This window comes from Athene noctua, chromosome 23, assembly GCF_965140245.1.
Source record: "Athene noctua chromosome 23, bAthNoc1.hap1.1, whole genome shotgun sequence".
In the NCBI taxonomy this organism is placed as follows: Eukaryota; Metazoa; Chordata; class Aves; order Strigiformes; family Strigidae; genus Athene; species Athene noctua.
Genome location: NC_134059.1, coordinates 2,877,434 through 2,893,423, shown reverse-complemented (window position 1 = coordinate 2,893,423; position 15,990 = coordinate 2,877,434). Strand labels below are relative to the sequence as shown.

General features: G+C 47.9%; 1 protein-coding gene across 2 annotated transcripts; it reads left to right on the top strand.

The window, feature by feature from the left end:
- The first annotated feature begins 967 nt into the window (after nt 1–967).
- TMEM183A (transmembrane protein 183A) lies at nt 968–14,181 on the top strand. Of its 2 annotated transcripts, XM_074925436.1 has the most exons (8): nt 968–1,140; nt 1,787–1,876; nt 4,832–4,987; nt 7,242–7,401; nt 8,473–8,653; nt 11,947–12,027; nt 12,681–12,836; nt 13,703–14,181. In XM_074925436.1, exons 1-8 carry the CDS (start codon nt 1,044–1,046, stop codon nt 13,886–13,888), a joined length of 1,107 nt encoding a protein of 368 aa, XP_074781537.1. In that variant the 5' UTR covers nt 968–1,043; the 3' UTR covers nt 13,889–14,181. The 2 variants fall into 2 exon arrangements, with proteins under 2 accessions (XP_074781537.1, XP_074781538.1); XM_074925437.1 differs by lacking the exon at nt 1,787–1,876.
- The last annotated feature ends 1,809 nt before the right edge of the window (nt 14,182–15,990 follow it).

The window sequence follows — 15,990 nt, the reverse complement described above, 5'->3', positions numbered from 1 at the left end:
GTCTTCCCTCTGCGGATTCTCTTTAAGCGATTCCTCCCCCATGAGGTGGCATCACTTCTTTGACAAGCACCGAGCACCAAATTTAGCCCTAAAAGAAACAGTAAATACAGTTTACAGCTGGTGACCACCCATCACCGCACCCACAGGCGAGGTGTCGCCCACCACAGAGGCGTGGGGTGGGCACTGGGAGCCAGTGGTGCTCCCAGGCGCTGCTTGGTGGTAGTTTGCAGGGTGGTGACGGGGGTTCAGCCAGGGCGCCCCTGAATGGTGAGAGACACCTGGGGTTAGGGGCATGGCCAGAGCCTGGGATCTGAGGTACAGTGGGGGAGACCAGGAGGGAGGTCACTGGGGAAGTGCTCAGGGGGGCTGTGAGTGCAAGACAGTCATTACCGGGAGGGACAATTGCCTCAGAGCCCCTCGTTACTGGGAGGACTGGGAGTAGTGCAAGTACCTTAGAGGTCCTTGTGACTGGGAGGACTGGGAGCGGGGGCACAGCCACCCCAGGAGCCCTTGTTACTGGCAGGGCTGGGGGAGGGGGGGAAATCCCCCCAGGAGCCCTCATGAGGGGGCAATTAGCTCAGAGGTCCCTGTCACTGGGAAGACTAGGAATCCAATTACCTCAGAGGCCCTCATTACTGGGAGCACTGGGAGCTAGCTACCCTAGAGGCCTTTGTAACTGGGAGGACTGGGGGGCAATTACCTCAGAGACCCTCATTACCGGAGGGCGGGGGGGAGCAGGAAATCCCCTCAAGTGCCTTCATTACTGTGAGGGGACAACGACCTCAGAGACCCTCATTACTGGAAGGGGGAATCGTTACTGGGAGAGCTGGTGGGGCTGGCTCGGGGTGACTGTCACAGGGGCTGTTCTTACTGGGAGGACTGGGGGTGCTGGCGGCACCCAGGGCTGTCCCTCTCCCCCGCCGTGACGTCATCGCCGCGCGCCGGCAGGGTCGCGGCCGGGTGACGTCACGGTCTCGCGCGGGGCGGGCGGGGGCGGCGCTGTCCCCGCTGTCCCCGCGGCCCCGCTGCGGCCCGGGCGGGACATGGCCCCGCGCGGCCGCCCCGACGCCGCCGCCATGCCCAAGAGGGGCGCCCGCAAACGCCTCAAGTTCCGGGCCGACGATGTGTGCTCCGAGCGCGGTGAGGGCCGGGCCTGGAGCAGGGCCTGGGGGGAGCGGGGCCGGGCCGGGGCCCGGCCCCACCGGGGGAAGGCGGCCTGTGCTGGGCCTGGGCCCGGGCTTGGATTGAGGCCTGAGGGGCGAAGTGGCCTCGCCCGCGGGGTCGAGGGGCCTGGGGTTGGCTCGGGTGAGGAGAGATGGAGACGGTCCGGGCTCCCCCGGGCCGTAAGCCGGGCCCGCTCGCGCTTGTGGGGGGAGGGAGCTGTCTCCAGCGGGAGTGGGGGGACCTGGCCTGATGTGGGAGTTGGGAATGAGCCGTCGTGGTCTGTGAAGGAGGAGCCTGGGCCTAGAGGATCAGCCAGGCTTGAGTTAGGCAGCGTGTGAGGGGGCCTGTGGGGTTTGGTGTTGGTTGAGGTGGTGGGATAGGGGAGAGCTGGGCTGAGCTGGGCAGGGGGGTGGATCCCCTCGGTGTGGTGGGCTGGGTACAGGCCTGCTGGGGGTTCCTGGCCTGCACCTCTGCTGGGGCTCCTTCTCCTGCTTGTGTATCTCCAGCTTGAGCCTCAGATCCTGTGGGGAGTGTCCCTTTGAGGGATCGTAGCTCTTAAACCTTCTATCCCCTCCCCTATAATCCATAATCCCACTGACGCCCTGTTTCCTGACTTCTGCAGTGACGGTGGCAGATTATGCTAACTCAGACCCAGCTGTCGTGAAATCTGGACGGGTGAAAAAAGCTGTGGCCAATGCAGTTCAGCAGGAAGGTGAGTCTGCACTGGGGAGCCTGCCTTCCCTAGGCTGCCTCCCTCTTTTGCTAGCCTTTGCGTGATGTGGGAAACTCCACTTCCATGGCCTGAGAAAATCTGTCTCATTTGGTGCCTGAAAATGAGTCTGTGTTCCTCCACAGAATCAGGTTTTTAGGATTTTAGGAGGTTTTGCAGAAAGCCTGTTGCAGGTCCAGTAAGAATTGCTGAGTCTTTGTTAGTGCCTGAAATGGAAGGCTTCTTTCCATTAACTATTGGGTGTGATCTCCTGTTTGAAGCAGAAAATAACATGATTGGAGTCTTTATTGCCTCATATAAAACTGTAGATAACTTTATTAGGAGGTAAAATTCTTTGCAGTGGGGATAAGGTTATGATAGTTCTGGCAAACATGTTCCTCCCTGTACTGCAAACTTTGAGAGTTTTGCTCTTTCCTTGGTGAACTGTATAAACAAGCAGTTTCCTGGAAAGGTATTGCAGTATTTTGTTATCTACTTCCTCCTTGGTTTTAGGTGCTGCGAGCAATCTGAACTAACACACCCTGTTTGAGAAATGTTAATGATTAGGCCTCCACTCTTAAACATAACTGGTCACACATGTTGGAGGTGAATGTTACTGCATTGACAGTGACAACTGAAAGCTTCATATAGGAAAACTCTCCTTATGTTGCAGAAATCTTACATGTTTAACGGAAATATGTTCTTTGCATGAGTGCCTGTTAGGTGGTAGCTGTTTAGGGTGGTGGTGGTGAATGTCCTTTTTAGCTGCTACTACATAAGCTTTTAAGATCAGGGCACCTCCCTCTTTTGTAATAGGCTGGGGGTTCCCCATTCCCTCTCCTGTTCACCCTTTTATATTCTCTTTCTTTGAGGCACTGCCTTTAAGTACTGCACTCCAGCATCATACCTGGCAAACTGTTGTCTTTTCTCCCTTCCCCACCCCGAGTCTTTGCATCCAGCATCACCTGCTTTGTCCAGCCTAAACCCTCTCCTAAAATCCTGCTTTTTTTCTGGCTCACCTCCAGGCGGTCTAGATGAGCCCAGGTCACAGCAGTTCCCTGCCCGCCCTTTTCTTTGCAGTGCAGAGTCCCAGGGACATTCTCCCCTTATGGGAGGTTCCTGGGGTTCTCTCCTCCCCAGCCCCAGGGCTGTGCTACAGCCTTATCTGGTGCAGTCATGACACGTGCTGCAGCCTTATCTGTCGCAGCCTGTGCCACGGGTGGGGACAGCAGCCTCTGCCCAGGGAGCTTCAGCCTTTGGCCTCGCTCACCTCCTGTCTCTCGGCTCCAAGTAAACATCACACTGCCTGTGACTGCCAGCAAGCGGGGAGCTTCACGGGTGGGGGTAGCAAACACCAAGTGGAACTTCCCTGACCTTTTTTCCTCCCCATTCTAACCCCCAGGGATGAGGTGGGGATTACGGCTGTGAGATGGAGAGGGTGCTGCTGCAAGATTGCAATGCAGTGTGATTCAGTCGACTCAGATGTTGATCTCCTTTGCACAGTGTGGTGGTTTCTTTTTCTAAACCCATCTTTGAGTCTCTGTCAATTTTGTCCGTTCTTGCGTGGCTGTATTTGATGTCAGAACTTACTGCCATTCATGGGGCCTATCTATTTCTCGTCACATAGAGAGGGCAGTACGATTTGACAGTGAGGGATGCCACTGTCGTGTCATACAATTTACAGAGTAAATTGTGCAAAGTGAGGTAGAACTGGTTTAGCAAAGCACTGAAAGTATCTCTTGTCAGTGAGTATAGTCAAGCTTTATCTTAAGACTGTCTTTTCATCTGCTGTCTGACCATTTCAAAACTTTGGTTTGTGATTGGAAATGAAAACATCTTTTGCCTGAATTTACTTATGGTCAGTTCCTGGTCTTTTTTTTTTTTTTTTTTTTCTTCCTTCTTTCTGCTATTCAAGTAGCATGTCTTGCTCTCCGGTGGCTCTGGGGACTGTAACTGTAATGTATAAAACCTTCCAGGGTTTCAGTTTGTGCTAGGTTAGAAAAGCTTGAGCGGTGCAAGCCGCCTCTGGCATGGTCAAGTGCCTCTTGGAAGAAGTCCTTTTCTTCACCCAACACATTAAGCTGAAATTAAGCTTTCTTGAATGAATTTTACGGGCTATTTGCAAAGCATTTGTAATGCTGCTACAATGCTGGTCTGTTTATGACAGTGCCTCATGCAGCTCTAATGTAGGGCTGCACCTTTCTTTTTCAAGACTGTCAATCCATCACATGTGGATTTTTCTGCCCTAATGACCTCCTGGTTTACAGACCAAGTTTTAAAAATAATATTTCCTAACAGGGATGTGTCTAATCATCTCCCCAGAGGCAGCAAAAAAGCCCCAAACACAACTATCTGGACCTGCTGTTTTCCTCATTGGGCCAGAGTCTCCCTCCACTAAATTCTAGGATAAGTGGAGCTCCTGTATGCTTGGCACTGAGTTATACTGCTGATGGGTTGTGTGTCGTCAGCCACAGGATCTCTCTTTATCCTGCTGAGAAGGGAGTGTATCTTCTCTGTGTTCACAGAACAATTCCAGAGTAGGTGCTGGTGCTGTGGAGGCTGAACGGTGGTCATGCAGGGAAGCTCTGGTATGCTGGGGAACCTGTTAGCGCTGTAGAAAAAGAGCCTGTCTATACTGTTTTATTCAGAATTGTAAACAGCTTCAGCTAAACCAATGGGATCATCTGCGTAATGTGCTGGTAATCATCCTCATTGTTCATTCTTTAAAACAAGAAGCTGAATAATTATGTTTCCAATTCGCTCAGCCTTGCTAATCTTTCTCTGACAAGGTAATCCTCTGGCCCAGGATTTACTTGCTTGTGTCTCTCACCAGAAAGCTAATGCAGTTAACATTCTTAGCGGTAGCTGGGGCAGTGGCTCCACTGAAGTGTCTCCTGAACTTGGATCACCTTTTTCTCTCTGCTGGTATGCTTACTGTGTCGTTGCTTGTCATTCTAGTTAAATCCCTCTGCGGTTTGGAAGCTTCTTGTGTTCCTGCTGAGGAAGTTCTCTCCGTGTCGGGAGAGTCTTGTGACAGCAGCGATGAAATGGATACAAAGGAAAGCATCAACGGGCGAACTGCATCTAGAAAAAAGAAAAGCAAAAGGCACAAAGGTATGGTTGCCAGCCTCTTTGTGGGGCCTCTGTGTGGGCTGCTTGTGCATCTTCTGCTTGTGTGACGTTTGCTATTTACAGGCTAGTCACGGGGCTCTTCGGGGCCTTCTGCAGCTTGTATGTGTGGAAAGAAACGCCAAGGGTTAAATCATTTTTAAACCTGCTGGGACTTGTCAGAGGTGGTGTCTTTGCACAAAGAACCCTGGGCATGAAAGCAAAGCCTGAGAGTTCATTGCTTTCTTTCAATAAACTTCTCTCAACCTTGGGAAATGAATGCTGCTCTTTGAAAGAGTTGTGCAACTTTGCCACTGGACATGTTACTTCATTGAACACATGTTGGTGAAAGCAGCGTTTGCTTTGGGGAAAAAACAACACTGCTGTCCGTGACACATTTGCTGGCAAAATCCAAGCTCTGTCTTCAGGATGTTTCCAAGGCTGTGGTTTGTTACAAATGAGTTTAGAGGGCTCTTTTTCCAGCAAGCAAGTGAATTTGGCCCTAGTGGCATCATAGCAAGTTAATTCCAGGGAGATGTATCCTTCAGCATTTACACTTTGTGCAACTCTAAAGAAAGCAATTTGCAACACAGTGTAAGGAGCAAACTGCTCTGTTGCACCGTGAAATTGTGCAGGAGTTTCTGATAACAGGTTGCTTTGAGGCTGAGAAACAAATTTTAACTTGGTTTCTCCAACTTAAGAAAAAACTTAACTTTATGAATGCTGAAACTAATTTATGTAACATATCAACATCCTCCATGGACTTTGGGTGCACAGCACTCCTCTGGGGTAGGAGTTTAATCTCTTAAGACATCTTTCAGAATCCCTGGAAAACAAGGACATCTGAGTGGCTGGAGTTATGGGAGTTATGAGTCTGGAAGGACAGTATTCTGTTCTACCACAACCTTGTCTTACTTATTTCTGCTACAAATTTAGGGAAGAAAAAATGATAATAGACCAGTGATGCTTTTGGTTGCACTCTGCAGTTTGACAGTTGAGTAGTTTGATGGTTTCTTGAGTCAGAGCTGAAACAGCGAAGTGGATGTTACAGCCCGTTGTGGGTGTGCCTGCCATAAATCTGTAGTGGTGTAGGGAAGTGATCAAATCCAGAGCTTGCTTTGGCAATGGACTTAGCAATTATCACGTGAGGATAAAGTACTGCCCTCTGTTATTCACCTGCTGTCTCAGGATTAGATCTGGCACCCTCAAGTTCTTACACACCTTTATGCCACTTGTTCACAAACCTCATGGTAGTTTTTTTTCTGTTATTACTGTGCACAAGTTGTATGCTTTCTTTCTCTTAATCTTCCTAGTGCTCACTATTGTTTAGCTCTTTGTGTTCTTAAAAAGTATTTTTTCTGTTAAAGTTGGAGCAATGTCTATGGAAAAAAACATGTGGCGTTAACTTAAAAGCACTGCAGGAGTGAAAGGAGTTTCTGAACCTTCAGTTCTGGCTGAGCAGTTTTGACACCTCTGAGAGGAGGAACAGGCCATTCTGTTCATCTGAATTGCATTGAGAGTCTCCCATCCAAGAAGCTTTAATGAAATTACAGATTTAAGAAAAGCAGCTGATTATCCAGTTGCAGAAGAGAATTGCTTGCCCTCCTTAGCAGAACTCCTACAAAAATATTGTGACAATTTGAACAAAGAATTGACAAGCTTGGCAGTGTCTTAATGTTCGGGGATATCTAGTGTAAAGCATTTTTTGATGACCTGTTAAATGAGCAGTTTTGATAAAAATGCATGAGCTTGGCCCTCCTTTACACGAAGTTACCTCTGTATTTGCCATCCAGTTTTTATTTCTCCACTTTCATGTTATATTTTAACTGTGAAGGGGTCAAGTGTTGAAACAAGGTCCAGAAAAGCTGTGGGCTTTCCATGCTTGGATACTGTCAGAACTTGAATGAACGAGATCCTAAACATAATGATCTAATTCAGCCCCTGCTTTGAGCTGGGCTGTCTGGACTAGAGACCTCCAGAGAACCCTTTCAGCCTGAATTATTCTTTGAATCTGCCACTTTGCATACTTGTGCAAACAGTGCAGCAGGGATTAATGATGGCATATATCCAGCAAAGGGAAAGTGTGGTGGCAGTGATAATGAGGTTGTACTAGCTTGGGCTTGTTTGGCTGACCGTATATATATATATATACACATATTTCAGCTGTCTGCCCTGTGCTACCAGTAGTAAAGCACACACCTCTAGATGTGACTTGATAAAGAAGTTATTTACTACACTAACATACCTTCATTGCATTTAGAAAATCCTGATGGGGGTGGCGGAGAAGAATACCCCATTGATATCTGGCTGTTGTTGGCTTCCTACATCCGCCCTGAGGACATTGTCCGGTTTTCTTTGATTTGTAAGAAAGCCTGGACTGTTACTTGCACTGCTGCCTTTTGGACCAGACTCTACAGAAGGTGAGACTCTAGAGAATTTTTAAACTATTCAGCAGTGACCAGCTCTCTGCAGAGCTGTAAATAAGGGAGTAATTCCTGTAGGCTAGGGACCTCAAACGTTTGTATATTGACATGATGGTGTGGGCCTTGTTTGGCAAGGGGTTGTGGCGTATTTCATCTTCTTTGGATCTGGAAGTGGATCTGTGGCATATTCCCATATGCTCTCTATAAAATCTCAAAGCAACGTGTGCTTTTCTGCTTGCCAGGCCTACACACTCCTGTTTGTAGCAGTCTGCTTTGTGTGTAAAGCACTCAAAGTGCTTACAATGGGGTCAGTGCCATGACCTTACTGACAGACAGGCAAACATGCCCTGCCTCAGGCTTTGATCGTTCCTGTAACCAGGGTGGCCCAAGAGAAACTCAAGCATTTTTGAGCTGTCTTGGTGGCAGAGGTGAGTTATAAGATTAAAAAAAGAGCAAAGAGATGGTCAAAAATTGAAACAAATCCTTCTGTCCTGGTGCGTGTCACTTGGACTTTCTTCAGGACAGAATATTTTCTTTATGTTTCTCTTATCTGTTGGCCAGGAGGCACAAGCAGCAAGAGTACAGTGCAGATAGCAGCCATGGTCATCCCTTGTTTTTTAGTGTGGAGTTCCCTAGCAAAGCCTCCTTTGGCGTCTGATCAAAGAATCACCCTTGGGCTCAGGCCATTGTCTGCAAGCATGCAGTCAAGCTCAGCTAACATGAGTCCTTGAGAACGTGCAGGAATCTGCAGGCCTTTGTGCATCCTGCAGCTGAAATATCATCTGGTCTCTCAGGGCAAGCTGTCTGCAAGGAAGTGTTGGGGAATTGTAGCATAATATGCTTCTGTGTGCACTGGAAACCCGGCTGAGGCAGGTACGATCTTTGAGGCTGTGACGTGGTTTCAGAGGGGGGCAGCACAGCACCCGTGAAGCACTCGGAGCTGACAAGAGGTCCTTTGGTCAATCAGATGGTCGCTTTTCTCTCAACACTGATCTCTTCATAGCTCTGTTCTGTGCGTCTCTGGCATTCTGACCCTTCAGCGTGTTGGGTTTGTGGTTGATTTTGCAGGCACTACAGTCTGGACGCGTACCTGCCTCTCCGCTTGCGGCCAGAGTCCATGGAGAAGCTGCACTGTCTCCGGGCGTGTGTCATCCGGTCGCTGTACCACATGTACGAGCCCTTCGCCTCTCGAGTCTCCAGGAATCCAGCTATTCCAGACAGTACTCCCAGCACTTTAAAAAATTCCAGAGTAAGTGGAATCACTAAGGAAGTTGGATATGTCTGAGATGTTGCTTCTTCTGTTCTTTTGTTCTCTCTCTAGAAGAAAAATAGTTTAGATGGTCATCAGTGAAGCTTGGGTATAGGGTGACTGCTAAGTCTAATAGTGATTTTTAAAAGTATGGTGGTTACTTGTATCTGTATAGTTGTTCCTGCAGAGGGTTTTAGTTACCCTTCTGGGTAACTTCTGCCTAAGTCCTACCACAACATCTTGATAATCACCAAAAAGACACTTGCTTCACTGAATGTCAGAACTGCTAGGGATGTTTGCAGCTCTCCCCTCCTCTGTTGCACATCTGTTGCTGAAAGGAGGTCGCAGTAGGATCAGCTTTTATATTCTGCTTTATTCTGACACTGTCTGCCAGAATACATCTTTTCTCCGTAGCAGGCGTCTGGAGGGATCAGAAGTGACACTGATAACCTCTGAAAGGGAGTCATTTCATACCACGTTCCTGTAGGTCATCCATCGTCTTTGGTGTCTGGGCGAGGGAGGGCAGTGAGGTTGTGAGCATGGCAAATGTGCAGAGCCAATGTCTGCTTTGGGACTGGGGCTGCAGTTGTGTTGGGCTGTAAAGGGTTTGTCTCTGGTGTGGGCAGGCAGTTCCCTTTGCTATCCCAGCTTGGAGCACTTGCACATCCATTCCTCTTTAATTGCTGTTGAGCATTAACTCGGAAATGCCTCTGTGTCTCTTGTTTGGTTTTAACTTGCAACTGGCTGATACTCTGTGAGCAGCTTAAACAACAATGTGAATTCTCCAGCCTCCAAATCCAAAGTCAAAAACCTGTTAAATGAGGTTTTTGGAGCCAAACTGAAGTGGGTTTGGTTCAAGAGTTGTACTTTCTTTTCCATGCAAGATAGAGCAACCTCATCTATCTGTGTGTGACATCCCTCCTTTCTTCCTCTGCCTGGATGCATACTGGAAAAAAATATCATTCCACTTAGGGAGCATCCAGCCGTTACACAGGCAGGTGGTGCTGCAGAGCAGGAGGAGAGCACACGGTTCTGTGTGTAGTCTTATCTCTTCATCCAGAGCTCTTCATTCTCTTCCTGAATACCCAGTCTGGATATCATCTTTCTTAAAAAGCAAAAAGCAAAGGATTTATAGGAAATTCCAACTTAACCATAGTCTTTCTGAGTCCCAACTTCCTACCACTGTTCGGATCTGGTAGTGTGGCTGTAAGAGCTGGAAACCCTGAGGTGGTGCTGGCAGGGTCAGCATTTTGGAAGCATTCGTGTTGACATCATAACGGCTTTGGTGCCCACTACTAGTGCTTCTACTGTACTAACAGTTTGAGGAAGATTCTTGAAGTGCAGTCTTTTATTATTCAGCCTTTAAAAAAGGAAATTAAATGGTCATGAGGCTTTGTTAGAACAATAGAGGTTTGACCTAACCCCTTGGAGCATAGAAGAGCCATCCCGAGTCTGGTCTTGCTTTACTACTACATTGCAAGACTCTGAGCTCCACCTGTGTTACTGTGCACAGAAATGCCTCAGCGCAGTGGGTACGGAGGAGGATCAGACATTGCCTCCCCACGTTCTTGCTTTCATGGGCTTTGGTTATACCTTTACGGGTCGTTGAAACTAACGGCAAATGCCTACATAAACTGCATGTGGCAAGAGGAGACCCCAGACCCGGGTGTTATCAAATCTAGCTTTTCCTCTTTAATTTCCTTTTTTCTTTCCCTAGCCTAGCTTGTGTGGGACACTGGAGCCGTTATGGTGTCAGCAGAAGTGTTTGCCCTTTAAAGACACCCCCATTATTTTTGGTGGAGCGGCAGGCCGTACGGCGCGTCTGAAGGGCAGGACGGCTGACCCGTGGACGACATCCTCTGCCCCTTAGGAGGTACTGACCATTTTGTGCTTCACTACTTGCCATGACCAAACAAGTTGCTAGACCAGGCTGTCTCTGCAGGTGAACTACAAAATGCCACTGATGGTGGAGTTAAACTCAGCAGCATCGCCTGACTTACAAACATTCTCCAGATCTTTTTTTATCGGAAAAAACTGAGGGCCACCTCCTGCCAGGTGGAGGTTACTTGACGCGTGTTTCTGAGCTTGACTCCATGTGGCTTTGTTGTTCACCTCATGAAGACTGTTGAGATAAATGTCCTTTAAGGACTCTTGTTTATGGACATGAGTCAGAGTTGAAGTAAAAGGTCTTGTATCACCTGTAGTCTCTAATTATGGAGCCCCCATGGTGGAGGCTGGTTCTGGCTTTGTTTCATTTGGGGTCATGCTATCCTGGAGTGAAATTAAATCTGTGCGTCGCCTCGCAAACAAGTCAGGCCTTCTCTTGGCATGAGAGTGACTGTGTGTGGGTCATGGGGAGTTGTCTTTACCCATATTGTTCTTTTTTCTGCTGACACTGTTAAAAGGTAAGACCAGCTGTGGTGGGCTGGCATCTGTGGTGTAGAAACACTTTCAGTGATAGCTGGGCTGACTTGCTGGATTCTCTTCTCAGCTGTTGAAGGCTGGTTGGTTCTACTCCCTGGCAGGCAGTGAATTTCCCTTCTACTCAGTTTATTACATGAGTTCTGCTGAGACTCCTGCTCTAGAGCGAGTGCTGCATGCTGGGATGGATCCTGTGGACCACACAGTGATAGCTGGATTAAACTGGAGGACTCCTGGTGTATGGCAGTGGTGGTTATCTCTGATGCTGTTTGAGGCCCTTGTCTCGTTTTCTTTTAAAAAGGGACAGTAGGTTGATCAGACCACGCTATCCTGGCAATATTTTTATACTCTGAAATATGACGGTCAGTGCCTAGTGATGTCAAGACCTTCTTTTGACACCACAGTGGCTTAGGAATTTTCTCATCTGTCACCTCATAGCTCATGTATTGGCCTTAGCATTTCCCTCTGGATTCTCTCCTTCTTGATCCTCATTCTGGTTTCAGTTGTTCCTCACTTTAGTCTTGTTTGGAGTCCAGTTTAATGGGAGTTCTTGGTGGGTGGGGGAAATGGATTAATCTGTACCGCTCAGCTCTGCCCGTTGAAAGGCTTAAATTGTGCAATGGTGTTTTCCTGTTTAGCACGTCAGTAGCTACGTGTTGTGTCATCAGTTGCATGATGAGTTGGCCAACTTGAAACTGGGAGACTTAAACAGCTGAGTGTGTTCTTTGAACATAATTAATTTGAATAAATGGCTCCTAACTGCTCCTATAAAATTGTGTTTGTAATTGGAAGCCTTTATGCTCTGCTAAAATTTATTTAAAGTGGTGCCTCTAAGGGTTTCATAATCTTGTGTTTCTTTTTCCCCACCTCAGTGTCTGCTTTTCTGGTGCAAAAAGATTGAAGGGAACAGACAAGAAGCAATGTGGGAATTCAACTTCAAGTTTAAAAAGCAGGTATGAAAGAATAACCAGAATGGCTGTGACTTTTTTGAAGCAGTAATGATTTTTCTGGATGGTAGAAAAGAAGATGGAAACTTTTTATTCATTCAGACAGTAAATGGAAACTCTGACTCCCATGATAAAGCACATTTTGAAACTACACTCAGTTTTCAGTCTGTATCACCAAGACATTTAGAATCATATTTTTATTTTCTTATTTGGAATCCTTTCTCCGCTGTAAGAAGTAGATCATTTGTTACTCCAAATAATCTAACTTTTGGGTCATCACTACTGGTTACTGCCAAAAACTGGATTATGAGACTTCAGTGGTCAAAATGTAGACCAAAATCTGAAACTTCTTGTTTTACCGTTGGAAAGATTTCCCAGAGAAGTGAAAAAAGCCAGCGTTGCCAGTGAAAAACTCCAGTAATGGGTCTGAGGAGAAACAAGTAGTTTCAGGCAACCTTGGGAATTCTGCAGCTTTCCCCTCTGAAGAAACGGTCCCGCCAGTTGCCTGTCCCTAGTGATGGCTTTTTGTTGCTTGTGTAGTGCTCTGCCCAAGCACGTGGGAACACAGCGAGAACCTGCCAGTCAGCACTGGTGGGAAGCAGCCAGACTCTCATCAGAGGTTCCTGCTTAGCTGAGTAAGTCTCTCTTTTTCTTTCCAGTCTCCCAGATTTAAGAGCAAGTGTTGCAAAGGTCTTCAGCCACCGATTCAGTATGAAGAAGTCCATACAAATCCGGATCAGGATTGCTGTCTTCTGCAGATCACCACCTTTAACTTCATATTCGTGCCAATAGTCATGGGTATGACGTTTACCTTGGTAAGTGTTTGAGAAATCTGGCAGGCAGACTTTGCTTGTGCAGTTTCTGTAAGGAGACGAGGAGGACACATCTTTTGATGTTGTGTAAATTACACCACCTCATCCACAAATCAGTTCCAGGAATCTTAAGGTTAATGATCAGAGGAAGTGCTGAGGATCTCAGTTCAGCTTCTGCATTTCCATCAGCTCTTCCCTATTCGGTGCAGCAAATACAAGTGATGTAGAGAATCTGTGAGTAGCTGTGGTTGTGCAGCATCTGGGGGGCAGATTAGCTGTCAGTACACCAGCAGAGTATGAGAGGTAGGGATGCAGGAGAAGAGGACGTCTTCCCTCCTCAAGAAAATATCTCCTTACCTTACAGCAATAGATTCTGAGAGCAAACACCTGTATGAGCAGACTCTTTCAGTGTGTATTCAGTCCCTGACTGCTGGTGGCTGGCAGAAGGAGCAGCTTTTGACCCACCTTTCACAAACTCAGCTCCAGGCAGCAGTGGAGCAGGTGTGCTTAGGCAAGAGCAGTGCTAAAGCGTGGGGCAGCACCTGTGGCTGTCGGGGTGTCAGAAGCAGCCTGTGCCCGAGAGAGGTTCAGTCTGCCTTCATTTAAGAGTAGGGCGGCGAGTTCCAGACTTCCTCTGACAGCCACTTGCTTTCAGGTTCACTTCCAGCATTATTATTTGGGGTTGTCAGCCAGAGAGAACGGGTTTGAATCCAGTGCTGTAGATTCAGAATGTAACTGCCAGCACTGGAGATACCTTAGACTTGTACAATTTAGAAGAATTCAAAAAAAATATCTAGAAGTGTAGTGTTAATAAAATTTATTCATCACTTTGATTTTTCTGAAGCACCTCCTGGTCTCTCTTCTTGCAGTTCACCATCAATGTGAGCACAGACATGAGGCACCATCGCGTGCGCCTGGTGTTCCAGGACGCCCCAGTTCGCAACGGCAAGAAGCCTCGCCTGGACCAAGGAGTGCAGGTCGTGCTGGACCCTGTGCACAGTGTGCGGCTTCTGGATTGGTGGCACCCACAGTACCCCTTCTCTCCAAAAGCTTAGTGCTCTTCTGAGTCTGCAGGAACTGGCAGGTGACTGAATCTGGCAGGCTGAAGAGAATTTATAGGAACCAGGAAATCCTATTTTTATTTCTTAAATAAATTCTGCAGTCTCCTTGCAAGTGGTTGAAGCTACTGAGCTAGTCTGTATGTATATAACTTCTGGTCAGTGATGGGCAGAGCTGAGTGTAAAGCAGAAACTATTTGTAAACACACTTTTATGTAAAATTCACGTTTTATGATTTGAAAGGAGCTCCCTGGAACTGTTCATTTAAAATCCTTTTGGTGCTAATGAAAGTGGTCCTGTCTTCTGTTGTTTGGGAAGAAGCAGGAGGTTTTGCTTTCCGGCTTTAATATGACCAGAAACAATTTACAAACAAAATACCTGTTTGTTTTACTGCAGCAGGATTGCATTCAAACACAGCGTGACATTTCAGTGCCTGAGAAGCAGTAAGCAAAGCAGCAGTGATCAACAGTCATGCTAATTCACAGTCCAACAGGTATGAGTTTAAGGAAAGCAAAAAGCATAAATGATCAAACAAGGGAGTTATTTCAAAGAGGATTTGTAAGGCAAAAGACTTTCTTGAATGTGAAGATACTCTCTCACTGATGTTTGCTCTTTGAAAGAAGATCTAAACCTTTAAAACCAGAAGGTGCTTTTCAGAGGAAATGGAGGGAGGGAGAATAGATGAGGCGATAAGCTAAAATAACTGAAGCAGTGATGAAGGACTTGACTCTGTGTCTTTTCTAAGAGCAGTGGAGCAGTGTTGGCCCGTTAACACTGGAAAGCCCAGAAGCAAGCAGTGATCTGGTTCTAAACAAGTTGATTTCTGTGAGGAAGAAGCAGCCCTGAAATTTTCTGTGGCTCTGGGTTGATTGAGGAGGGAGGGACACAGAGGCTGGATCTGTCTGTCGTTTCCAGAATAAATTGGGCTGGAGAATTAATTCAGCAGGTAAACGCCTTGCTGCTGACAGACAGGGTCTCGTGGAAGAGCAGCGGCAGCAGAGTTAGTGCTGGGGTGCAGGTGAGCAACAGTGGGAACAGGAACTCTGGGCTGAGTTTTGCTGCCTGTCGATGATTAGCTCCTATTTCACATTAGGCCTTGTCTCAAGGGGGAGTAACTGAACACTTTTCCATGTATAATGTTTAGTGAAGCTCCTGGAAGGAGAGGGAGGGAGTTCTGCCATCTTAGTTTGAATTTCATATGCAAAAACCCCATGATCCCTGTGCAGCTGTCTGCGAGAAGCTGCTCAGGTGTGTGTCTGTAAATCACCACCAAGGACAGTTTTGGGACCCTCACCCCAAAAAGGCCATTGAATGACTCGAGCGTGGCCAGAGAAGGGCAACGGAGCTGGGGCAGGGTCTGGAGCACAGGTCTGCTGGGGAGCGGCTGGGGGAACTGGGGGGGTTCAGTCTGGAGAAGAGGAGGCTGAGGGGAGACCTCCTGGCCCTCTGCAACTCCCTGCCAGGAGGGGGCAGAGAGGGGGGATGAGTCTCTGGAGCCAAGGAGCCAGCGCCAGGCCCCGAGGGAATGGCCTCAAGCTGCCCAGGGCAGGGTCAGGCTGGCTCTGAGGAAGGATTTCTGTGCAGAAGGGGCTGTTGGGCGTTGGAATGGGCTGCCCAGGGCAGGGGGGAGTCCCCGGGATCCCTGGAGGGGTTGAAGAGTCGGGCTGAGCCAGCGCTGAGGGATCTGGGGGAGTTGGGAACGGTCAGGGTGGGGGTCATGGTTGGGCTGGAGGAGCTTCAAGGGCTTTTCCAACCCAGAGGATTCTGGGATTCTGTGACATCTGTCCCACGCTTGGACTGTGTTAGGGGCTCTGTAATGCTGACTTCAAACAAACGTATTTGGGAAAACTGCCTCACTGTTACCCTTTTCACTGCTGCTGAACATGTGTTGATGCCACCAGGTAAGTTTTGAAACTAGGTCAGTCAAAGTGGAGATATAGGCCAAGAAAAACATGCTGCAAAGTTGTTAATGGAGCCACTTCCCATGATAATGGAGCCGGGTCTGAGCTGTGGCTGCTTTGTGGTGCAGGAGGGGAAGGGAGCTGTGTGTACAGGCTGCGGCTGCACGCTCTGAGTGTTCTGCAACACGTGGCAGTGCC

What these genes read in the sequence shown, in the direction of transcription:
- TMEM183A (XM_074925436.1), top strand. Translation starts at nt 1,044, where the DNA reads ATGGCCCCGCGCGGCCGCCCCGACGCCGCCGCCATGCCCAAGAGGGGC. An exon ending in CGATGTGTGCTCCGAGCGCG is followed by an intron (nt 1,141 to 1,786) that starts GTGAGGGCCGGG and finishes TGACTTCTGCAG; the next exon opens with TGACGGTGGCAGATTATGCT. An exon ending in GAAAAGCAAAAGGCACAAAG is followed by an intron (nt 4,988 to 7,241) that starts GTATGGTTGCCA and finishes CATTGCATTTAG; the next exon opens with AAAATCCTGATGGGGGTGGC.